The 24,945-nt window shown below is 37.0% G+C and overlaps 1 protein-coding gene across 2 annotated transcripts in view; it reads left to right on the top strand.

Annotated features, from left to right (window-relative positions):
- The first annotated feature begins 969 nt into the window (after positions 1-969).
- The window catches only part of mid (midline), an 88,033-nt gene continuing 64,057 nt past the window's right edge, over positions 970-24,945 (top strand). The window contains exons 1-3 of one of the 2 annotated variants that reach the window (XM_089740356.1): positions 970-1,435; positions 7,510-7,671; positions 9,802-9,964. In XM_089740356.1, the coding sequence (XP_089596482.1) occupies positions 1,279-1,435; positions 7,510-7,671; positions 9,802-9,964 (482 nt within the window). In that variant the 5' untranslated portion in view covers positions 970-1,278. Of the gene's footprint in view, positions 1,436-7,491; positions 7,672-9,801; positions 9,965-24,945 lie in introns of both variants that reach the window. The other variant, XM_089740355.1, reaches the window with a different exon arrangement.

The raw sequence follows: 24,945 nt of genomic DNA, 5'->3' as shown, positions 1-24,945 counted from the left end.
CATAATAGTTCGAAACAATATCGATATTATAACTGAACCAGAAAAGTATTTTAGTTGGGTACTTCTTTCCGGTCCCCTTTTAAACATTTCGAAATTATTATTTTTCTCTTCTGGCTTGTGTAATACGTCCCCCCTCAAGTCGGTTGAAATGTTGAACTTCACTGCTTACAACCAATACATGACTTATGACATGACGTGATCACGTAGGTATAACGTTCAGCTTAAATCCAGATCTGTAATTGCAATTAAATATTAACATACACCTTACCGTTTGTGACGCATTAGATAAATGCGGTATTTCGTATAGTTTGCTTTTGATACACTAAATGTCTACAAATGTTAATGTCTATAATAGGCCCTATCCGCCTTAATGACTTTACCTAATCTCTATACCTAATAGTTCAAGCTTTATTTTTATGATTTTTTTATTAGTCATAATGTTCAATTTCCCTTGACCAATAAAATTGTGTTCTGAGTTTACAAAAAAAAAAATGGTTGAAAGACAATTCTCAAGTAATAGTAGTTTAGAAAGTTTGAAGTATCTAGACATATGCATGGGATTCTCAATAAGATGGAAGCGAGAAACCATAGCTTTCTTGCTCTAATCCACTCACTCATCTGTTTTATGGGCGGCGCACAATTGGGTTTTGTCCGTATTTTGCGCGCAATTTTTGTACGTAATGACAAAAAGAAAACAATTCAAAAATCTATGCTCCATGTTTTACCTCTTGACGTATTATAGAAGAGCGTTTACTGTGACAATTAACAGAAAACAAAAATTACTTTATAAAAATTTATAAATTTTCATTAAGTCTGAGCGTAAGATGCAGCAGAACGTGATTGTTATTGAAAGCTTAGGGAAGGGGAGGTTATGATGAGGAGGGGGCCACGGTGACAGCGGGTACGGCGGCGAGTGGTCGCACCGGGTGGCGGCCCCGCCCGTGTGGCCCGCCCCGCGTGCGTTCTCTCCCGCGCCCTCAGTCCGCGCTCGGCTGCCGTACCGTCTGCTTACCGTAACCACACCACACATCATCGCGCGAACCTTTCATCTGAGCGACGGCTGCAAAATGTTCACTTTTCATTCTTAGTCGTGCCACAGTGAATTTCCCAATTTAGTATTGATTTAGAAACACTAAAATGTCATAGCCGCCTCGGTGTTTTCGTATGTCGTAACTTTAAAAAAAAACAAAATATGATTAAAACAATACGATGTCACGGACGTTGTTGGTGTGATGGTTAGCGGGGACCTGAAGTGCATAGGACTCTAAGAGGTGTTTGATGGATGTGGAAAACGCCGAGTGCTGGAAGTCGGGAGGAGACAGGATGGTGGCAGAAGAGGGAAAGACAAGAGCTACAGACTTTTCGATCGCGGCCATCATGGCTCGCAGCGCGGTAGAACGGCGCAGTCCGGACGCGCGTTCCCCGCCACACACAGGTAATTAGGCCTAACTCCTTGAAAATTCAACTTTAAAAAGTTATTAAATTAAATTTTGCTTTTGGATTTATAACCTTTTTGATTTGCTTGTAAGTATTTTTTTTAAACGAAATTTATTTGAAGAACCTACACAGACAAACTATTCTAGGCTAATCATGATTAAACCCAATCCGATCAGAATTACTTTTGTAAAAGCACCAGCTAGTTAAAATAAATAAGTAATAGGTTAGATCTCCTGTCTTTAAAGGCTTTATAGTCAAAGCAGTAGTTTTAATGTGACCTCTTGAATTTCGAAAACATTTTACTGTTTATCAGAAAAACTTTTTTTCTTGGGGATACAATAAAAGTTTTTATTGTAACCCGCATTTATTTTATTAAAAATTATCACCTACAATGTAGATGATTTAAATTGAACAAAAACTTACAAACACATTTGGTCTTCAGATGAATACCCTAATTTACTTGTATATTGTCTTAATCATAGGTTTAATGAATGTTTTTGGAAAAAGATACTACGCGATAATGTGTTAAAGTGGAAAAGTCATTACGTTCGAAACAAGTTGATCGAAGATTAAAATAAGTACAATCACAGAAAAAATCCAGTACAGAATATATAAATTTTGAAATCAAAATTTTCGGTAGGCAGCGGCTTGGCTCTGCCCCTGGCATTGCTGAAGTCCATGGGCGACGGTAATCACTCACCATCAGGTGGACCGTATGGCTCATCTGCCTACAAAGGCAATAAAAAAAAAAATACAATAAAGGTTCAAGTCACGCATTTTATCTCTTTATCTTACGTCGCTCAACGATGTACCTACCCAAGAGGTAATAGTTTAGTATTTATAATCGAGAGATAAACTAGCAGTCGCCTTATAATTTATATTGTATAGGTATAAAATATATGAAGTAAAACTCTTTATTCTTCATTGTCCACATATTTTTACTATAAGTATAAATTTTACATTAGGTACAAAACAGATTTTCTAAAGTTGAGCTCGACTCATTAATGAGTTTTCTTCTACCAACCACAAAATAAGCTAGGTAGGCAGACCTGAGGGAAAAAGTGCACAAAATGCAAAAGGTTAATTAAAGATTAAAGATACGTAAATACATATGTGTGACATATAAAACTATTTAATTACGTGTCAATAAACAGTTACTATATAAAACAAATATGCCTGCAATTCGCATGACAGGAAATGTTTAGTTGGTTGTTGTTTTTTAAATATGGTGGTTCTATCACTGATGGTAGGACCTCTTATAAGTCCGCACGGGTAGGTACCACCACCCCGCCTATTTCTGCCGCGCAGCAATAATGCGTTTCGGCTTGAAGGGTGGGGCAGCCGTTGTAACTATACTGAGGCCTTAGAACTTATATCTCAAGATGGGTGGCGCATTTACGTTGTAGGTGTCTATGTGCTCCAGTAACCACTTAACACCAGGTGGGCTGTGAGCTCGTCCACCGATCTAAGCAATAAAAAAAAAACCGCAATGGGACTAGTAAATTTATGTCTGGTCGAAGATCTTTGTCCTCAAGCATTAGAACTCAAAGGGTTCACGTATATAGATATAGAGGATACTACAGAACAGAATATAGCTAGGAAAGGATGTGATAAACAAGACGTCATTGAATTGGCAGCTCAGCACGTAACGTGATCATATTTTCGGGCACCAAACACCATAAATGAATCTCTTGTACGTCAGAAGCAATTCAGAAGAATTTACAAACCAGATATGAGCATAATCTAGAAAAGAAAGCAGAAGACGCTTGATTAAATAATTCCTCTTACCTCTGCAATATGATTTTTCCGAAATTCGGAGTAGTATCTACAAACACTGTCATAAAAAACTCTATGTTAGTAAGTTAAAGTTGACGAGCCTACGTATATACCTACCAAAAACAATGAGAGTTTTATAGAAAATTGAATTTGAAATTGAAATTGAAATTGAATTGAAATTGAAAATTGAATTTGAAATTGAAATTGAAATTGAATTGAAATTGAAAATTGAATTTGAAATTGAAATTGAATTGAAACAGTCGATAGAACTTCTCATAGACACAGCCCACTGAGTTTCTCGCCGGATCTTCGCAGTGGGTCGCGTTTCCGATCCGGTGGTAGATGAGGCGTTATTGTAAAACGGAAGAAGGATTAATTTGTTTCATTTACAATAGTAAATGAGTACACTCAGTGTTTTTTTTTTTTATTTTTTTTTTATTGCTTAGATGTGTGGACGAGCTCACAGCCCACCTGGTGTTAAGTGGTTACTGGAGCCCATAGACATCTACAACGTTAATGCGCCACACACCTTGAGATATAGTTCTAAGGTCTCAGTATAGTCACAACGGCTGCCCCACCCTTCAAACCGTGTCTTATCCTTCAGGCCATGAGGACTTCAAAAGGCACAAAGTTCAACAACGTATCGTATTTAGCATATAATATAATGAATAACTTTTTACTGGTGGTAGGACCTCTTGTGAGTCCACGCGGGTAGGTACCACCGTCCTGCCAATGTCTGCCGTGAAGCAGTAATGCGTTTCGGTTTGAAGGATACGACAGCCGTTGTAACTATACTGAGATCTTAGAACTTATTTCTCAAGGTGGATGGTGCATTTACGTTGTAGATGTCTATGGGCTCCAATAACCACTTAACACCATGTGGGCTGTGAGCTCATCCACCCATTTAAGCAATAAAAAAAAACGCTGATGTGCACCGAAAACAAATTCGGGTGCTTCTTCCACTAAAAATTACTTTAAAGTGTTTTGGAAAACTTTTTTCCTTCTTTTAATAAAGTAATTAGGTTTGGAGCACTGTTTTGATATGTTTATGGTCAAACAAACATTAAACGCCACCATCCGTCATAATAAATATAATTAAATATTTTAATAAGTTTTGTTTCCTCTGTGTCCAATTCAGGTTATATTTCCTGTGTGTTAATTTATTTGACATAACACACGGGAGACGTAAAACCACGATTTACCTGAAGCATAAAATGTATTCGGAAACTTCTGATGCTGACAACATTTTTAGGCCAGCTAAATATTATTGGAATCAGATTTTTGTGTCTAGAATTCCGTTTTGTCGACGAAGACTCACTGGTGGTAGGTCCTCTTGGGAGTCCGCACGGGTAGGTACCACCACCCCGCCTATTTCCACCGTGAAGCAGTAATGCGTTTCGGTTCGAAGGGTGGGGTAGCCGTTGTAACTATACTGAGACCTTAGAACTTATATCTCGAGGTTGGTGGCGCATTTACGTTGTAGATGTCTATGGGTTCCAGTAACCACTTAACACCAGGTGGGCTGTGAGCTCGTTCATCCATCTAAGCCATAAAAAAAAAAAGAGAACGGATATAGTATGCGCTTAGTATAACGCTTTTTATGACAAGCGCGCATTCATTTACTGATGGTAGGACGTCTTGTGAGTCCGCACGGGTATGTACCATCGCCTTGCCAATTTCTGCCGCCAAGCAGTAATGCGTTCGGCATTGAAGAGTGAGGCAGCCGTTGTACTGTAAAAACTGAGATCTTAGAATTTTGGATTTTCATGATTTTATACTCGTAGATGCAACCGTCCTATCAATATCGGTCACGAATCAATCATGTCTTCCTCTCTGGAAGGTGGGATAACCGGTTATACTACTACAATTGAAACGCGAGCTAGTCAACACGTATAGTGTTAAAACAAAAGTAATTACCTATTATATGCACTATACAGCGATAAGACCGCCAATTGTACTTTTTTTGTCTTTAATGTTTCGCATTGTTTCTTTTATTGGTGTACAATCAAGAATATTCTCTCTCTCTCTCTCACTTATACAGTTAAAGTCAGTGCTAAAAAATATAGCTAAAAATATTTTATATATTCCTACATTATGACGTCAACATCACAGTCTGGCGCGTCTATTGTATTGATGTATTTCAACTAAATTCACTCACAAGAATTTTTAACACTCTTTTATTAACTTTGAATATATTATGTTTGTTTGTAATAGAATCTTTGACCATCATTTTCATCATTTTCATAAGAAACACGACTACAAAAATAAAATTATCTGTCAATTGTTTAGACAAGATTTCACACGATAAGACAATTTTTTTGCGATTGATACACTAGCGCTGACCAATATTTAGACTAATAAATATTAAATTGTCAAATTGATTGGTGGTAGGCCTTTGAGACTCCGGGAGGATACAATAGGCAGTGAATGCCCCACCGAATTATCAGCAGCTACGGAAATAAAACAAATATGTATTTCCAGTTCATTTATAGTTTCCGATCTTCAGTATAAAGGGGTTGGTAGTTAATTAGTGCGATGTCGTAAACATGCGCAGGCGTCGCGTTACGGGTCACTTCGTTATTTCGGATTAATTGTGTGGAACCAAATGCGCATTCAGCTTCGGAACTCAATGTTACACGAACCTTGTGCGATTCTTTAAATTTTTATTTGAAACTAGCTGACCCGGCAGACTTCGTAGTGCCTCAAACGATAATAAAATACCTAAACTTTTGTGTAACATAAACTTAAAACAAACAAAAGGAATCCGTCCGACGGGGGACACATGAAAGGAAAAACAAAATTGAACCTTCTTTGGACTTCCACAAATAATTCAAGACCAAAATTAGCCAAATCGGTCCAGCCGTTCTCGAGTTTTAGCGAGACTAACGAACGGCAATTCATTTATATATATATAGATAAATAGACTACTCTAAAGACCACGCTAAAAGTCTGTTTGATTAGTTTAAAGTTACTTTATTGGGCTTACAATCATGTGCAGAATCGTTATTCACTCTATTGAGTTAAAAGTAATCTAGCTTGTAAAGTCTAATTAGAAGAAAGTCTGATTGCTTGATTAGAATAGACAACTTATCATAGGAGTCAGCAAGTTGTAAGTTATAAATTAAATGTACCTACATATTTATTAAAGTAATGTTGTGTCGAAATTTTTACAGGTTTTTAAAGTCGTAGAATTAATTAATATAATAATCGTCGGAAGTTTGAAATTAATTTTTGCGCGTTCGTATAATATGTATTGTGACGTGAATTGTAGAAACTGTTCATTCTTGTAATCCTTTTAAGCACATGTCGAGAATGGTACATATTGATTGATTTAGCGTAAAATTCATATGGAGAAAGATTGCAGAAATATGAAATGTATGCATAATTTATGTTACAAAAAGATTGAAATAAACTAAATAAAACATTCATTCTAAACGTTCATATACCGTAATATTTGGCGGAGTAAATGCAATATGGATGAACCCATTACCCATATAAATAGTAAAAATAACAGAAATCATTAAATGTAAAAAAAATGTAATAAAAATTATGTTCAAAGTTTTTTTTCATAATCTACCTACAAATTTATTTATTTATTTTTTATTGCTTGGATGGGTGGACGACCTCACAGCCCACCTGGTGTTAGGTGGTTACTGGAGCCCATAGACATCTACAACGTAAATGCGCCACCCACCTAAGGCCTCAGTATAGTTACAATGGCTACCCCACCCTTCGACCTGAAACGCATTACTGCTTCACGGCAGAAATAGGCAGGGTGGTGGTACCTACCCGCGCGGACTCACAAGAGGTCCTACCACCTATCACGGTGCGACGACCATCGCTTTCAACAAACGAGTGTATTTTTATATATTCAGTAGCGGTCATAATGAGGCATCCTGTGTTGTAGCCGTAAAACCAAAAGCCATAGACGGTACCGCTTCATCTCGGCACTCTTGATCACTACAAAGATTGGCATGATCATTTTAAGTTAAATTTGACTTCGATGAAAATAGTGCCTGGAAATTTCACTCCATCTAAATATGTTCAGTTAAAAATAAAGCAATATTATTTAAGCATATTGTATAAACAGCAGATTATATTACAAGAGAAAAATTTTATCAAAGAAGTGAATTTTTTGGAAACGAAAATGTCATCAAACCCCAGAAAGAATAGCAGACTCATTTAGATAATAACATCCGTTTTATGCTCAAAAGACATATTAATAAGTTGAATTGAAAACATTTGCGGAAGCAAGAGCAGATAATAACGTTGAAATAGCTTGTTTGATATCACCAGGGTTAGGATCCCGGCAGAGTTCGCCCGCGTCATTGAGCTCTCCCGCGTCGAGCTGCAGGTCACCCATGCCTGACGAGGACGTCGAGGTAGACGTTGAGCAGTGTTCCGATGGCGAAAGAGACGCGTCTGATCACGCCGCACCCTCACCCGCCCCATCCTCAGGTAAGGTAAAACGAGTAGGGTGTGTATATATAACAGGGTTCCGAAACAGCGATATTTTAAGACAAATATTTTTTTGTATGGAAACTAGCGACATCTTGTAGCGGATGCCCCTTAACTTATATGTTGTTAAAGTTAAGGCATTTAATTATTGTATAACTAAACACAGAACATAAAAAAATTAATAAACCATACAAGTCTTTATTTGTTATAGACAAATTGATTAAATTTTATCAATTTGTGGTCTCCGAAAATTTACAATTCCTTCATTAAAAATAAAACATAAGATAGTTAATATGTTACTGCCATCTACAAGAGGAATGAGAAACTAATCGAAGTGAAGCCATCTAGTGGCCGACGCCCGTAAACATTTTTGTTGAGTGCTTGAGTTGCTTATCTATAACTAGTTTATATGTGTTATCTATGTATATAAAATTACTACCTACCCTCAAAAAAAAAAAACCGAGAGAATAGTATCATGGTTGGTAAACGATTTATATGCGTGGTTTCAAGCAACCACGAACTCCGGCTTGAATGGTAGCGCAACCGTTACTAATAATATACAGACGAAAATTGTTCGATGAACCTCAATCATTCAACGCCCGGCTGTATGCACGTCTACTCGCTCATCCACACCAATATAAAAAAATCTATTCAGCATCGGAAATGTACGGACTTTTACATAAGTTATCACATGAAAAAACAAAACGAGTTTTTTTTTCTTTTTCTTTCTATAAAACAAATGGTTATTGCCTTCTATATCACAAGTGTATTTCCCGCATTTATTAACGCATCGGTTTTTATTCATTACGCTGCAAAAAACATGATAATATATAGTGATAAAAACTGACTCGGAAACGAGTCTCACATAGGAATTCTCACAGTAGTAGGTATTCGTTTAGTTCCTATTTCTACGGCTAGATAGACTATTGTGAAACTGTAGACATGTATTTTTTTGTGTGTTTTAAAGATATTTGTAGAAAGGCAGTGATATATGTTTCATCAAATCGCATTTTTTTTTGTTTCTTAACGCTTTTTGTACCTATCGTTTTTTTCTGAATATCATCCAGAAATCTCTGTGCTGATATCGAAGAGGACTTATAATATTTGCAATTAAATATGGATAAATATATTATAGATGTTTAATTAAGCAATTTTTATGATATCTTCTTCATCTTTGTTTATGATTTTCATAATGTCGTTTACGAAGCTTAGATTATTAAAATTTTATATTTCCGCAATTACGGACGATTAAATTGAAATTCGTTCAAATATAAATATTCCGTTAACTACCGTTGAATAGATCTAAAAAAAAAAATATTGATGCTAACGTTTTTTTTTTACAAAGACAAATAATAGTACTGAATTCGAACTGTTTGTTTGTCACGATAATTGAATCCCAGGTGCTCGATACGTAAAACGAAAATTGTAGGTATAGTAGTAGCATATTAACAAGGAATTGTAAATTGAAAATGATAAGCTAGATCAATGAATCCTAACGTAGATTTAATGATATCTATGATTTGCAAAAATAGTTTATATATATTATACATTACTAAAATAAATATTAAAATTGATAAATAATTTGTTATGGTGACGGAAGTACATATAGGTAAATCTCCTATAGCACGGTATTTTACAACACGTTTCCACTCTAACACGAATAGAAATTTTTCCCAAAAGTCTTTGATATCACGGTACTTCTACAACACGATAACGAGATTTTTGTTTAAAAATTGTATTTAGACAATTACATTATGCACTTTGAACACAAAATACACATATGGGTATAACCGAAATTTTACGACTTAATTTTTATGTATAATAGGTAAAAAATACATACATACACATTTGAGATGTTTCATTCAATAAAAATAACTTTCCTTCTAGCCTCATACAACACGGTTTCGCACAACACGTGACTTTGTTGGAACGTATCTACCGTGTTATAGGTGGGTTGCCTACAGGTTTGGTCCGCAATAAAAGTATAGGTTTAGTTAATAATTAAAATAATAATGAATTCATATTTTTAATATTTATGTAATACCGAAATTCGTTCCATGTAGTGTTGGTAATTTCGATAATACTCGATATAGGCCGAATGATATTTAAAATAAATAAAAAAATCTACAGAATTAGGCGAACGTGATACCCCCTCACCGGCCAGACCGCTTCCTCCAGCCACATCTTGCAATTGCGAAGAACTTCTCTCCGTGGACTGTCAATTGGAGACCAAAGAGCTTTGGGACAAGTTTCATGACCTCGGTACAGAAATGATCATCACCAAAACTGGCAGGTAAGAATTCAATAAAACTTCGCACCGAAAGAAAAAAACATTGATAAAACAGATCGTAATCTCGAAACGAACCTGTAATGAATTGCTCTGCTCATCAAAGTAATGTAATCTTTCACTTCGTTGAGATCGAGTCAAAAACAAATTAATTCAGTGTACAATCAACCCCCAACAAACGGCTCAACGGAATGGATTCATCAGCTAAAGTGGCCAATTCCGGAATAATTACTTCGCGAACCCAGCCGTCCTTCAACCCTTTAACGAGATAAATTAAAAGTACATTTTTTCCTAACCGTCGGCGTAATGCAGGGCTATAAATTCGCAAAGCCCCAAAGACAACAAACAACATGGGGGGAGGGGAAGATGTTTTTATAGTCACGCCGAGAGGTTTATCTAAATAATTGCGTAGTCGGTGGCGGTGAGCGGAAAATTGGCATTGTGTACGGACGAGCACGGGATCCTTTCGCCCCTGTGGCAAAGGGAGCATGCACCATACGACTCTCACGAGACACTCGCACATATTGATATGTCAATATAAAGAAAAAGAACATTCTTTAACAGAAGTTTATTTAATTTGAATGTCTACGAATTCTAAGATTTGTATTTCTGTATTTTTTCTTCCTGGTTTCGCTTGCATGCGCTAATTACTTTTTTATTATTATTTACGACCACATTTAAATAACGTCAATATAAAAAGCATGTGAAGCAATCATAGCTAGAGAAAAAACTATTGTTTTTAATCTCATATTACCATTTTTGAAAACTATGAAAACATATTTTATAGTTTTGTACTTTTTCTTACATTCAATTCGTATTGATCTTTTCATTGGCTATGAGGCTTCGATTTTTGGGCGGAGTCACAAAAAACAGCAGAAAATCCTAATTCGAACGGGCAACGTTTAATTTTTTTATGGTCTCTTATAAGATTGTGGTTGTTCTAACAAAATAGGTTGTTGGAACAAGTGTACGGAATGGATATAATCCTCTTATTACGTCATATGGTATGAGCGGGGACGGAGCCCTCGTATCGCGAGTGTAGTTATTCTAAATCACTGTAACAGTCACTAACCCGGAGAGAATTTCAATCTCAAGGGATAACCTCCCATTGTTGCAACTGTAGCTACTGTGACAAACAAGTCTTAATACTTGTAATAAAAATGTGTTTGAGGAAAACGGCAATAAAAAAACAATTTACAAATACCGATCCAAAATCCTTTACTTAAGACCATGTAGGTACAATGGTCAGCGAAAGTGCATGAATTGTATAATAAAAAAAATATGAGCATATAATCAATGCCATCTAGTAACGTAACCTTAAAGAAGTAGATAAACACTATCTCTATTTAGAATTAAGAGGTTAATTAGGTAAAAAATACTCATAGATTTATGCCGAGAGGTTAGCTTCAACGCGTGTGTTAAATAAAAACATCAACGCCATATAGTAGTACATTTTTATTAATTTACGTTCAAGTACTTACAGAAAGAACTTAGGCTCGCAGTTCTGCAAATGACAAAGGAGCGATACACAATCGACTGACCAAAACAAAGCATAAAAAACTAAGATATAATTTTATTTTATCATTTTATTTATTAAACCAAATCAGGAGGTTCGTTATAGTATCAATGATTCGAAAGCTACGTATACAAGGGCTAAACAAGAGATAAATCAGATAGTCCAATCAAAATGGGATATCGGGGACAAATTATAACCGGGGAGGGTGTTGGAGCGTGTTTTTAAATTGCCCAACAATGCAATGTCTATTAATTTATTTAGTAGCCGTTTCAAAATGGCTTATCTTTAAACTGATACAGACAAAAAAAAATAGTTTTTTTTTTCAAGTTAATAAATAAAAGCAAAGGATCACAAGGAAATGTGTTATTTATTCCGTTTATTTTCATGCTGTGCTACGGATTGGTACGTGAAACCGAGTTCTTATCTCTTGACACTCGTAATACTTTTTATCTGTCTTTATTGGTATGCCTAATACGTTTCTTTTCAAAGGGTAAGCCCTTGAGGACCACCGGCGTTTCCCACCGTATTATCTACAATTTACCAAAATTATTTTGACTGTTGTTACGAATTCATTAATAATATATCGTTTTCATGGGATCAAATTTAGGAAATAGCTTAGATTATATTAGCTGTTGGTGGTCCGATCCACTAAATTTAGTGAATTCTACAATCTAAGTTTTTGATGCACTATTTTTTTTTGGATGAAACAAATTCTGTAATACTTTTTTTAATGTTTAATATATTTGCAAGTACGCAGATAAACCATCGAGTCGTATCGATATTGATCGGCAGGTGCCTGCGACGACACGTCACTAGCGGGGCATTGCTCACGAGAAATGTCGGGCGTCTGGATTTATTTATTTTTCATTTTTTCGATTCGTCGCTTTGATTTACAATCGGCCGCTTTACTGCCGAACGGACTTTGTTAGAGGGAACTAACCGATGAACGATTTATGTCCGCCGTGCCCGTAACGTTTCGACAATGAGTTTTGTCCAAAACATATAAATGTTAAGTCATAACGTGCCCTCTTTATGTCCGAATGTTTTATATGTTAAGTGACGTTGCTAAATTGGCTTGCGGCTTAGCTGAGCGGTTCGTCTTTCGGACGATTATCCTCAATATCTTTATGATCTTGTCAATAGGCCATTACTCAAAAAAATACGGGCATTATTTTCGACTTCCCGAGAATAACTTCAAAAGCGAGGTTAGTTTTCATTGTTTTATTTTTAAAATACGACGCCTTGTAATAGCTTCTCCTTAAACACTTTATACTGTATATTTTAATATAGTATCTATAGGTTGGACGGTCGAGAGGTGTCCGCATAAATGATCGACATCCGCAGTTTGATCGATCACCGGACTTATTAATCGTTTTATCGATTTTTAATATCGACAATTACGTACTTATAAATAATATGAAGTGGAAGTACTTGGCGTCGCTCACGAGCTCCATTAATAATTTTATCTTTAAAAACACAGTCACTTACAAATTATTTCTGTGCAAAAAAAATGAATTACGGATCGCCTATAATAATGTAATTAAAAAAAAAAAACACATATTTTTTTGTTAAATCCATGTGTATTGTTTTTCTTAAATGGAAAGTAGAAAGAAAAATAGTTGCGATTTTAAAATCATATCTAACAAATATTATTTTCTTCAATAAACTTACAGACCACAAAGTAATGTTGTAATTAATTGGTGTAATACTGAAATACTGAATTGTTGTTTTGAATACAAAAGTTATTCGGTTTGTTAACAAAAGTTCGGGTTAAGCTTTAGCACCTGGCTTGTCTTCCGATTGGTTTTACCATAGACTTTAAAAGAGGACGAGAAATTAATTCATATAAGCATGTTAGTTTTAAAAACGCTTAAGCTATCTGTAATGAGTAAAGTACAATTTTTAAATAACTATTTTAGACAAAAAAAATTTGCTTAGAATGGAGGATAAGCACACGAGACACCCGGTGTTAAGTGGTTACCGGAGCCTATAGACATCTACAACGTAGTTGCCTTCTCCCACCTTGTGGCTTAAGTTCTAAGTTCTAAGAGTCTCCGTACCACAGTACACTACGATAAACGCGAAGTCTTGAACTTGTTGATTTGTATTACACGATGTTATTATACCTTGACAGTGGAAGTCATTCGTGAACATTTGTTAAGAGCATTTAATTACAAAAATTGGTACCCGCCTGCGGGATTCGAACACCGGCACAGTCGCATTGGTCCATACGAACGAACCGGGCGTCTTATCCTTTAAGCCACGATAACTCCAAAAGATGCAAACGTCTAAATAATGCTTATAGTATAAATATTTGCGTTGCTGACGTCCATTCGTCATCAAAAGGGCCGTATGCTCATCTGCCTACAAAGGTACTAAAAAGTAAAAATAATACATCGTCATTGAAGCAACAAAATGGCGACAAGCAAATCTTCCATCAAGCGCATAATATAATCATTTAGATTTAGTCACCGAATATTATTGTAATTTTCATTAATTTCCATATAAATGCTCTAAATATTACATATTCTATGGATCAGCAGCTTATTGTATGGCCCAAGGTGTGGAACGCTGTAAAAAATACAAAGCTTATGGCATTTAACAAACAATATTTAGTGCCGTTTTGACAGTTATTGCACTCAATGATTATTGTTGATTATGAGCGGTTATAATACAGTTTTTGCTCCGTTATAGGCTACAGGTGCACTGCTATTAAAATGAAATCGTTAACTTTACACAATCCGTTTTGAGGCTATTTTAATATCACGTTTTTTTTTATATATATATTAAGAAAGGTGGATTTCATAGTCCAAGACTTTAGAGTGGATTGTGTCAAATTTGATAGAAAAAATACAAGAGTACATACAGCGTTGCGGAAAATGGAAGTTGATCAAATCTATACCTATACCTATGTGTGAGAAAATTAACATAAAAAGTAACATTTAACATAACGTATGACATAACATAATAATTTTACTGGGTGTAGGACCTCTTGTGAGTCCGCACCGGTACCACCACCCTGCCTATTTCTGCCGTGAAGCAGTAATGCGTTTCGGTTTAAAGGGTGGGGCAGCCGTTGTAACTGTACTGTGACCTTAGAACTTATATCTCAAGGTGGGTGGCGGATTTACTTTGTAGATGTCTATCGGCTCCAGTAACCACTTAACACCAGGTGGGCTGTGGGCTCGTCCACCAAAAAAATAAATATACCAACTAAAATTGATTTCAAAACATCATCAGTAAATGTAACTAAATGTATACCGAACAATGAATTGTTCCTGTCATACATTTTTTTTTAATTAATGCACTATTTCATTTTTTTAAATAAACTGTTATAAAAAATCCACAAGAGGAAACGCATGTCTCGCGTGGGCGTTCTTACCGCATTTCGCTGTCAAAAGTGTTGCATTCAACATCAAATTGTCAGTTCTTAATTGAACTTAATTAAAAATTGTAATGTTCTGCTTAAATAAGCACAAGCTCAGGGTCCGATCGCATAACTATTATATGACGCGGCCTCTTCGTGACACGGCACGAGGCCGTGCGGTGAAAATGCAAGGTGCCGTGTCTATTTTTTTTTAATGCACAGAATTGATGCAATATGTATCGGAATTAGCAATGTTAGCCGGATCAACGGTATCTTAGACGCTGCTCTATTTGTGATACCTTCAGATAATAAAGAAGCATTAATTTAATAATTAAGCAATAATTTGTGTTCCTAATTCTTCTTTCCTTCTGCGGGCCTACTGGAAGAGATTTCAACATGAAATAAGTAGTGCCCTTGTACTCTGTATCCTTATTGTCGTGTTTCTTCTAACAGCTGTGTGTACAAAATATATTAAATAAAATAAAAAACTAATTATGTGGTGTCGTGGGACACCAGGTAGGAACGAAGTTCCTTCGGCTAATGTAGAATCGACACAATTTGCAAAAAAAAAAACGTGCTCAATTTTATGTTGGTTTTCTTGATTTTTCTCTTAAATTTTGCTGATTAGTTTTTATTTAAGTACAGGAAAGTACTTAGGAAATTCAGTATTTTAGGAAATAATAAATTACGTAAAATAAAAATGAAATCGTAATTCAAATTATCAATTAAAATAACAAAATATGTCTCTTTATTTTTGTTTGACAACATAAAATTACATAGAAATAGAAATAATTACAAAATAGAGAGAGAAGGGATGAAAGAACGAAAAGAAAGAGGGAGAAAGAGAAAGGTATTATACACTACTCGCTTGTGTATACGACTGTCGCGCCTGCGCACGTCTCATTTAACGGTTTTATTCCACGCACTTTTTTCCACGGATTTTTTCTTACGGTTTTACTATCACATTTTTTTCAGTTCGGTCGCGCAGCAAAATCCTTATCCCCTCCAAGTCTGCCGTAAGGAACTTCGTTCCAATAAAGAAGCCAAATAAACATTTAAAACATTCTAGAACTTTTCGTATCAATGTAACGAAACGTGTTCCGAACGAATTAATTCGCATTGTCGTCTAAAATAGCCATAATATTATAATCTACTACTAACGTTATTAACTCGAGGAATCGATTTAAGGATATCGATAACCCCTTTTAGTTTTATGAGAACGGATTCGCAGTCGTAATTTTTTCGTTATTAATGCGGCGTATAAAGTGCCGATGCAGTCAGAAAACAAGTACCACGTCAGACGAGCGGTTAGTTCGGTAATCGGGCTTAATAAATCTTGTATGGGGTGTTGTTGGCTGGCATCGAACGGGGGGAAGCGGACATGTGCATTAAACTTAATTGAAATTTCGATGTTGCAGCAAGCTACTTTGCACAAAACGATACTTTAGATTCAATGCATCCCAAATTAGGATATGTCATTTTCGTATACTTTTACATTAGCAGTTTGGTTGATCGAAAATAGACGAATTTCCATTGTAAACATTTAAGATTAACAATTACTTTTGAGAATTCCATATATAAAAAAAAAACGGATAACCTCATTTTGTACTACATGGTTTCTAGTTAGTTTAGATCTGTTAAAAATACTTGGTAAAAAAGAACCATGGTGTTTTTTTTTGTATGTTACTACAGATACATTTTATCTTAATTTAAACAAAGCGATTTAAAAAAATCAAACAATCAATGGATTCGAAATGGCGATAATCGATTTTTATGAACATATTTGCTAAAACTAACAGCTAAAATGAACAAAGGTACTTACAATTAGGTACAATTATAATAAACGTAAGTTTTGCCTGCCTATTAAGATTATAAAGTTATCAAGTTGTATTTTATTGCTTCAATGATATAATAAACGCTACACAACAACTATTATAGTTAACTTAAAAAAATATCTAAACTACTTTAAGTGAAGATATGTGTGTTCTTTTGTACCGCATAAATCGTATCGATGATCATTAGACTTTATATTAATAGTCGTTATCGAATTACAAATTCATTAGGGAGCCGTATAAAGCACATTGTGGTACAAAAATGATGAATGGTCAAAGGAATGGCTACCGGTTTATTCTGTTCAATGTGAAGAAATGAGATGTGGACACAATGAGACGCGTGGGTTGCGATTCGCCGCGCGCTCTCAACTCCGCGCTGCCATTCGTTTTCTTGGCTACCTTCGGGGCGCATTTCGCGAATATATTGCATTATTATAAATCGATGTTAAACGGCTTTGTGTACACTTATAACGTCTCTACAAATAAAACAAGGAAGAAACTTAGATATCTTTAAAACAAAAATTACTGGTGGTAGGACCTCTTGTGAGTCCGCGCGGCTGGGTACCACCACCCTGCCTATTTCTGCCGTGAAGCAGTAATGCGTTTCGGTTTGAAGGGTGGGGCAGCCGTTGTAACTCTACTTGAGACCTTAGAACTTATATTAGGTGGGTGGCGCATTTACGTTGTAGATGTCTATGGACTCCAGTAACCACTTAACACCAGGTGGGCTGTGAGCTTGTCCACCCATCTAGCAATAAAAAAGAAAGAAAAAAAACACTTATATTACCATTCTGAAAAATCACAATCATATAGTATAGTCAAACTTATTGTCTGACTAGTGTACTTACTAAATGAGAATGCTTATAAAACTCAAGACTGCTAAGGATCGTTTAGTGGACATTAACGCCTAAAACATAATGCACGATAAATAATTAACAAAAAAAAGGTTTGAAACGTTGATGGATGCCGCGGAGCTGCGCATGCGCCGCTCGATGAAAGGCTGAGGGCGAAGCCTGACGGAGATTGATTACGTAATCATGGACATCGGTGATTTCGGGAATTTCATAGACAGTAATCATCATTCATCTCACGGCTCGTTGACCGTTGCATTGAAGAGTTCCTTACGACTTGATGCTTCGAGTGTTCAGCCATATAATCAAATTTCGATGTTAATTTAACGCATCGTTTAGTGGTGCAGAGGTGGCTGGAACGCGTGTTTGATCACACGGAAGCGAGTTGACACCGGTCACTCGGGTTCAGTGTGCTTAGTGCGAGTTTTTTAACGTTCTCGACAGCGTAAAAGTTAACTCATATTTGTATGGAATGGGATCGTTTGCCTACGTTTGCCGTTAGGGGCGCTGTTCCATCTGCATACAAAATTGGGTTAACTTTTACGCTATCGAGAACGTTAAAAAACTCGCACTAAGCAGTTCTTGGCTCCTCGAACAATGAGGTGGCATTCGGGCTGTCGACGCACAATTAGCTCTCCATTGTGCGACCGGTATTGTACGGAGTGCGCGGGCGCGGACGCCGACCCGAGACTGTTGGTTTAACTCCTACGCCCATTGTCGTGTCTTCAATCGCATTGCCATTCCGCTCTCATCATCCTATAAACAAACTTCGCTTTTATTATCTTAGTATTAGATGCTTAAATAGATAATTATTTAACATTCCCGTTGTGAGTGCCGGTGTATTCGATAGGTACCTGTTACGAGTCGATTAAATTTGATTGATTACCTCGACTCACTTAATAACACGTAATGCTCGGAGCTTATTATTAATAATTGATATGTTTGTTTCGAATGTATTGGCAAGAGGTGACCAGAAATTGGCGAAGTTTTGTTTTAAGATCAATAGCAGTGCCATAGTGCTTTGTGGCCTGATTTGTACGTAGGACAGCTGTTACCACAATACGATTCGACTTGATGTCGTGCCGCGACTTCAAGTCGAATCTGAAGCTACTGTAATACTGGAACAGCGAATTGACCCAGTGGAACTTAGGGGTGCTACGCGTTGGCCACTGGTTTGTTAAATACGTTAGATGCGATTTTTTCACATTGTTCACGAGCCTTTTTTTTTCTTTCCTACCTAAGCTGATAGGCTTGTGAGGCTATTTCAGCGGAACCTTAACTAGTAGGTGAGCTCACGGGGCTCAAACCTGACGACGTTGCTAACACGAATCCTAGCAAGAGCCGTGCTTCGCAGAATCTACCACCGGATCGGAAACGCGACCCACTGAGAAGATCCGGCGAGAAAGTCAGTGGGCTGTATCTGAGGGTTAATTTACTCGTCGAGCCCTTCGTCGCAAGCGACGGGTTCGACGAGAACGGTGACCGGTGCTTGAGGTACCTAAAAGCACCGTTAGTGGATCGGGAGGATCCGAAATGACGTGCTTGGGGCGACGTCGACTGCTTTCCATTCTTTCCGCAGGATCGGGAATGACACGAGCCGTAGAACAAGTGTCATCTTTTAGACGCATAAAATAAAACTATTCCACTGTTAACTACACTTTATTTCTTCTTTTTCTAAAATCTTCTTAATTAGAAATCAATTGAAAATCAACTGTCACCTTTTACGCCTTGCTCATTCAACCGTCTTCACCAACTTTCTTTTCTCTGTCATTCTGCCTGTCATTCTATTTTCCCTTTCTTATCTTTTTCTCTCACTCACATTTTAACGCTTCTTTCCACACTCTTTTATACGTTCCGTTCTTACCATATACACATTATATCTCAATCAGTATGTCTATATCTCAAATACAAAATATCATTTAACCGATGTTAGTTTTTGAGAAACAAAAGGCATCTTAATGTGGAATGCTTCGGCGGGCCCACCGGCAGCGTTGGGTCACAGGGCGTTGGATCGCGCGTGCCCGTGTGTGGTACAATACGCGCGTAATGAAGTGGGCCGCGAGGGGGCGGCATTGTGCCACCAAACGAGCTATTGTGCACGGCCGAGCGACCCCCGACCTGCTCCTCGTTACCGATGCTCGCTCTGACCTCTGACAACGCGCAACGCGATGCCCGAAGACGATATGCGTCTCGTTATCATTTACCAGTTTTGTCAGTTAAATCGACTCTTATACCCGAATGCTCCCTTATACTATGGTGGTAGGACCTCTTGTGAGTCCGCGCGGGTAGGTACCACCACCTTGCCTATTTCTGCCGTGAAGCAGTAATGCGTTTCGGTTTGAAGGGTGGGGCAGCCGTTGTAACTATACTGAGATCTTAGAACTTATATCTCAAGGTGGGTGGCGCATTTACGTTGTAGATGTCTATGGGCTCCAGTATCCACTTAACACCAGGTGGGCTGTGAGCTCGTCCATCCATCTAAGCAATAAAAAAAAAGCTGTCGGTCCAAGGAACAGTGCGTTTTAAGTAGTGCGTCATCTGTCGCTACTAATTGGGGTTGGTCGTTGGGTTTGTCACACGGAAGCGATATACTTCGCGCGGCAGTTGCGGTGTGACTTTTTAAATCATAATCTCCGCTTCGGGCTAGTAAGTGTAATAAAAAAAAAAACACGCGTCTCTGTCATTATTTCGGAGAAAGTGAGGGACGGGTGGTGTTTCAATAGTCGTCATATGGTGTCAGTTTTTTTTTTCAAGGCAAGCGTTAATTTTTCACAGTTACCCCTCAGTCGAAATAATTTATTTTTATTTATATCCCGGGTGGTCTGAAAAAAACTGAAACTTGTTACGGAAGTCTTAATAATTATACAAAAAAAACAATCGTAAACAAAATGTAAATTCATACACGATTTTTGCATAAAATATAGTACCTACGATAATATTTTTTTTTATGTGCCTAAACAAAAAATCAGTATTTTTTATATTTTTGTTTGCCTGTTCATTCGAGCATTCAAATCGATTTTGTTGGAATTTTACGATTAGACCCGAAACTGTGAGTATTGTGCAAACGTGGTAACAAAGACGAGCAATTAGTGAAAATCACAATATAGAATATCAATAAATGTTTGAAACTTCCAAATGTTAGATGCCCAAGTCAATTAACTAATCATCATCAGTGAATATCTATACATCTATACATATAAATGAAATTGGAGTGTCTGTTTGTAATATTGAAATAGCCGCTTTTTACTACATGCAGATGAATATATATACGATACATACACCAAAATAACATTTTTACAATTTTTGTCTGTCTGTTTGTTCCAGCTAATCTCTGGAACGGCTGGACCGATTTTGACGAGACTTTCACTGATAGGTAGCTGTTGATATAAGGAGTAACTTATGCAACTTTTTTAGACTAGCTTCGCCCCACGGCGTCACCCGCGGTACGACAATAGCCGCGGGTAGCATCGCGGGACTCAGCTATCAATAATAAAATTTAATGTTTCCGAAGCGAAGCGAGGGCGAGTCGCTAGTCTTTAATATGTTTGTGACGTTAAATTCAGTATACATTACCGCTAATGCGACATAATTCTGTCCGTAGTACCGAAGCGAACCCGCGATGAAGTTATTAAATATTTCCACGCCGGCGACAATTCGATAATTCGAAAATGACCGGCATACGTACACAATCCGACCCGTGGTCGTTACCGAATCACGAAACTACCATGTTACTTTGATTTACGAAATGAATGCAATGCGTTTACGATAATGAGGTATATATATATATATATATATACATATATATATTTTATTGCTTAGGTGAATGTAACACGTTTCGAACATAAAACTAAAAATTCTTCAATTTATTGAAACTTTAATATTTAATAATCGCTATATGGGTGCAAGTTATATAAATTCATTATTTCATAGCCTATGAATATGCAAATCCGCGGCTTAATTAGCGAAGCTGTATCGTAGTGAATTTATTTATTTATGGCTTAAATGGATTGACAAGCTCAGGACTTAGATAGTGTTAAGTGGTAACCGGAGCCGATAGACATCAACAACGTGAAAACAGCTACCCACTTAGAGACATGAATCTGTTTTATAGTTACAACCCTTCAAACTTATATAACTAGCTCACGGCAGAAATAGGCAGGACGGTGTTATCTATCTTTGCTCTCACAACGCCTTACCATCAGTGTGCACTAATAGTTCATAACTGAACAGAAGATATTTGTTAAAAGCCTGAAACGCGCTGACGACATTTTCAAGAAAATTTTCCACGTATACAAATTCCAAAAACATAACATTCGGACCAAGATCTTTGCACTTGTATAGTTTCCCCCAAAATTAGGTTGTTTATTTTTTATTTTTATTTTAAATCGAGTTCTAAATTCAGCTGATGTCAAGATGTTACCGAAGATCATTACAGTGCATCGTGAATGCGACAAATAACTTTACGACACTAGTCTTAATTGAATGGAGATAGGAGCTATACTATTCTTCAATCTAAGGAAGTCGCAGAGTAAGGCACATTACGCCAACCTCTAATAAAGGGAAAAGATAAGAAAGATGATGATGACTAATCTTTAAAGAGCAATGTGTAATAAATAGATTGAATGATAGTACCACGCTCGCACATTCCGGAACGCGTTCTAATTTTTTTCTGTCGGCAAAATAGATATGAATCTGAATATTTTTTTTTGTAAATAATTAATTTGTTTTTTCTATAAAACATTAGCAGCAATAACTCTATATCATGTCTCGTAATGAGTTATGGCTCGTATGATCAATTTAGTATCTGTGACGTCACGCGAAGTGATCATCAGCGTTGCCTTGCGTACAACTCACTTTAAGGGTTAAAGAGTATCGAATGGTTTCAAGTAATAATAAATTATATTTGCGGCAACTTACAGACAGTTAACTTAACTCAAGAATTCGTTTAGAAATACAGATAGAAACGAGTTACAATTTAGCTATTTATGTAGTGAAAATAACAAGTTCGTTTTTTGTTAGATGCAATTTTCAACTTCAGACCAAGTGTTTTGTTATAAATGTCAGTGGAGGTTAAGTGCGAACTTGAGTGTTCGATTCGTGTTTCCGCGTTTTTCCGAGTGGCAGAATGATACAGCGGACGCCGAGAGAAAGCGAGACGCACTAGAGTGGCGTCGCGGTTTCGTACACCGCCACCCGTCCGCGCCCGTAAGCTCGTAATTTGCCTTTCTATTAGAGCGAGGGCGTGAAAAAAGGAAAGCGTTTACGGAGTGTTTAATGCGAGCGAGAGGGAAGAAATATGGCCGCCCGTCGGGAAGAGGGAAAATTTTGGTTTTCAGACAGTTTTTGCGGAGAAGTGCATCGGCTCGTGAAGTGCGAGGGGGACGGAGATGTTTGTGGAGCCGCTCCCCGGTATAATTAGCGGAAGTCGTGGCTTAGTTTACCCCCGAGCTAAGGGTTGCGGGAAGGGAGTCCCTCTATTTGTCGTTTAAGAGTTAATCGGACGAGCGATTCGTCACCCTCGGGAGAGCACGCTGCCGGCAATATTATATCTTTATTACGAGCTCGTTACACGACAACCGTCCGCCTCGAGCGATTAACAAAACATGATTATTGATAAGTTCGTATCTCATTGCTAAGTGTCAACGACATCAGTGTTGTATAGTACCCGATAAGCGTTGATTGTAACTCAATAATTTGTTTATTGTGATATAAAAAATCCAAGATCGTGTCAAACACGTCAGGCAGTCAAATATAACAGTATGCTCGTATATTTTGTTTATTTTCAAAACTGTCCGGCGGGCACAGACTTGTAATATATCATTAGGCGAGGGGAAGTGACAAATACACCAGTAAACAGAACTCGTGTGCGGACTGTCAATTAACTTTAATAGCACACTTCGCCGCAACATGTGCTCTACGGGTAACTTATATTTGTTGCCTCTTTACGATACAAAATTATACAATGCGACATAACCGAATGGGATTATTAATTTTTGTAGACCTGTGGTTATCTCTGCGATTGTAGTTGCCTAGACATTACACGCGAATACATTCCAACAACATATTATAGCCTATACTAATATTATAAAGCTGAAGAGTTTGTTTGTTTGAACGCGCTAATCTCAGGAACTACTGGTCCGATTTGAAAAAAATCTTTCAGTGTCAGATAGCCCATTTATCGAGGAAGGCTATAGGTTATATAACATCACGCTAAGACCAATGTGAGCGGAGCACCAATAAATAATGTTTCAAAATCGGGGTATTAATCCGTTTTGAGAGCTTCCGCTGCGTGCGCTGCAGAAACGGTTAAAGTTTCGCTAAAATAATATATGACAGAATTGCTCCCCTTTAAAAGATCTAAAAAAAAAGTCCGCAACAAGATATGTCTATATGTTAAGGTTGGCTCACTATAACTTTTTTTATGCTAACCAAATTTGTTCTAAAATAAATCATTATTTGTAAACTATTCCACGCGGACGAAGTCGCGGGCAAAAGCTAGTTATAGAAATAGTGAGAAAAGATTTTCCTTCGTAATTTTTCGGAAAAGTTCGTATTTATCGTGCTCTCTCAAATAGCTTTAGTACTCCATCTTTAGAGCCGTAGGGGTAAGTCGATTTGACACTGAACAATAAAGTTCCATGTTAATAGATATGAAAATGTCAATCATTTAATACGATCATTCATTGGCAGTTCGGGTGTCATCGTATTCCGATAAAGATCCGAGATTGCCCGAAGAAAAAAAAATTCTCACTAAATCTATAACCGCCATTCAGAATTTATTTTTGTATTACTTTTAAATTATACACATAAAAAGAAAATATATTTTTAATGTTGTTTATTATATATCTACAGGTATACAAAAGGTCGCCTAGTTAGGTGTAGTGGATGATGATCATGTTTAAAGTACTATGGGGCTGCTGTTTGAGAACCAAGTCAAATAAATTTGATATTTGAGATTTACTCTAAAGCGACACCCGCACACATGCTACCTACTGCTAAGGAGAAATTTTAATCTCCGCCATTACTTGTCACGACTGATTTAATAGCGTTCGGTCATCTACTTTTATGGTGGCCAGTAATAAAAATATATCCTAGTAAATACCGATGGTACTGTCCGCTACCGTTTATTATTCCACGTGAATTCCTTTCGCATTCGGTAGGATATTTTACGAGTGTGTTAGGTTAGGCGCGTAGAGAACCAATCAACGGCGAATAAGCGATGTCGGTAATTAAAGCCGATCGATCGCCTTACCTAATCAATAATCCGAGCGATAAGTCAATTAATTGCACATTTGTTCGGCCCGCACCCTCAGGTGGACCGTGAAACATTAAACCGTGCACTTTGATTATTTGACATTAGCCGTTAATTTTTTTAATCGGTAATCAAAGTGGATTTTTTAATTGCTTTAATGATTGAACGA

Source organism: Bombyx mandarina, chromosome 04, assembly GCF_030267445.1.
Source record: "Bombyx mandarina strain Sakado chromosome 04, ASM3026744v2".
Taxonomy (NCBI): domain Eukaryota; kingdom Metazoa; phylum Arthropoda; class Insecta; order Lepidoptera; family Bombycidae; genus Bombyx; species Bombyx mandarina.
This window is presented reverse-complemented; position numbering and strand designations above follow the sequence as displayed.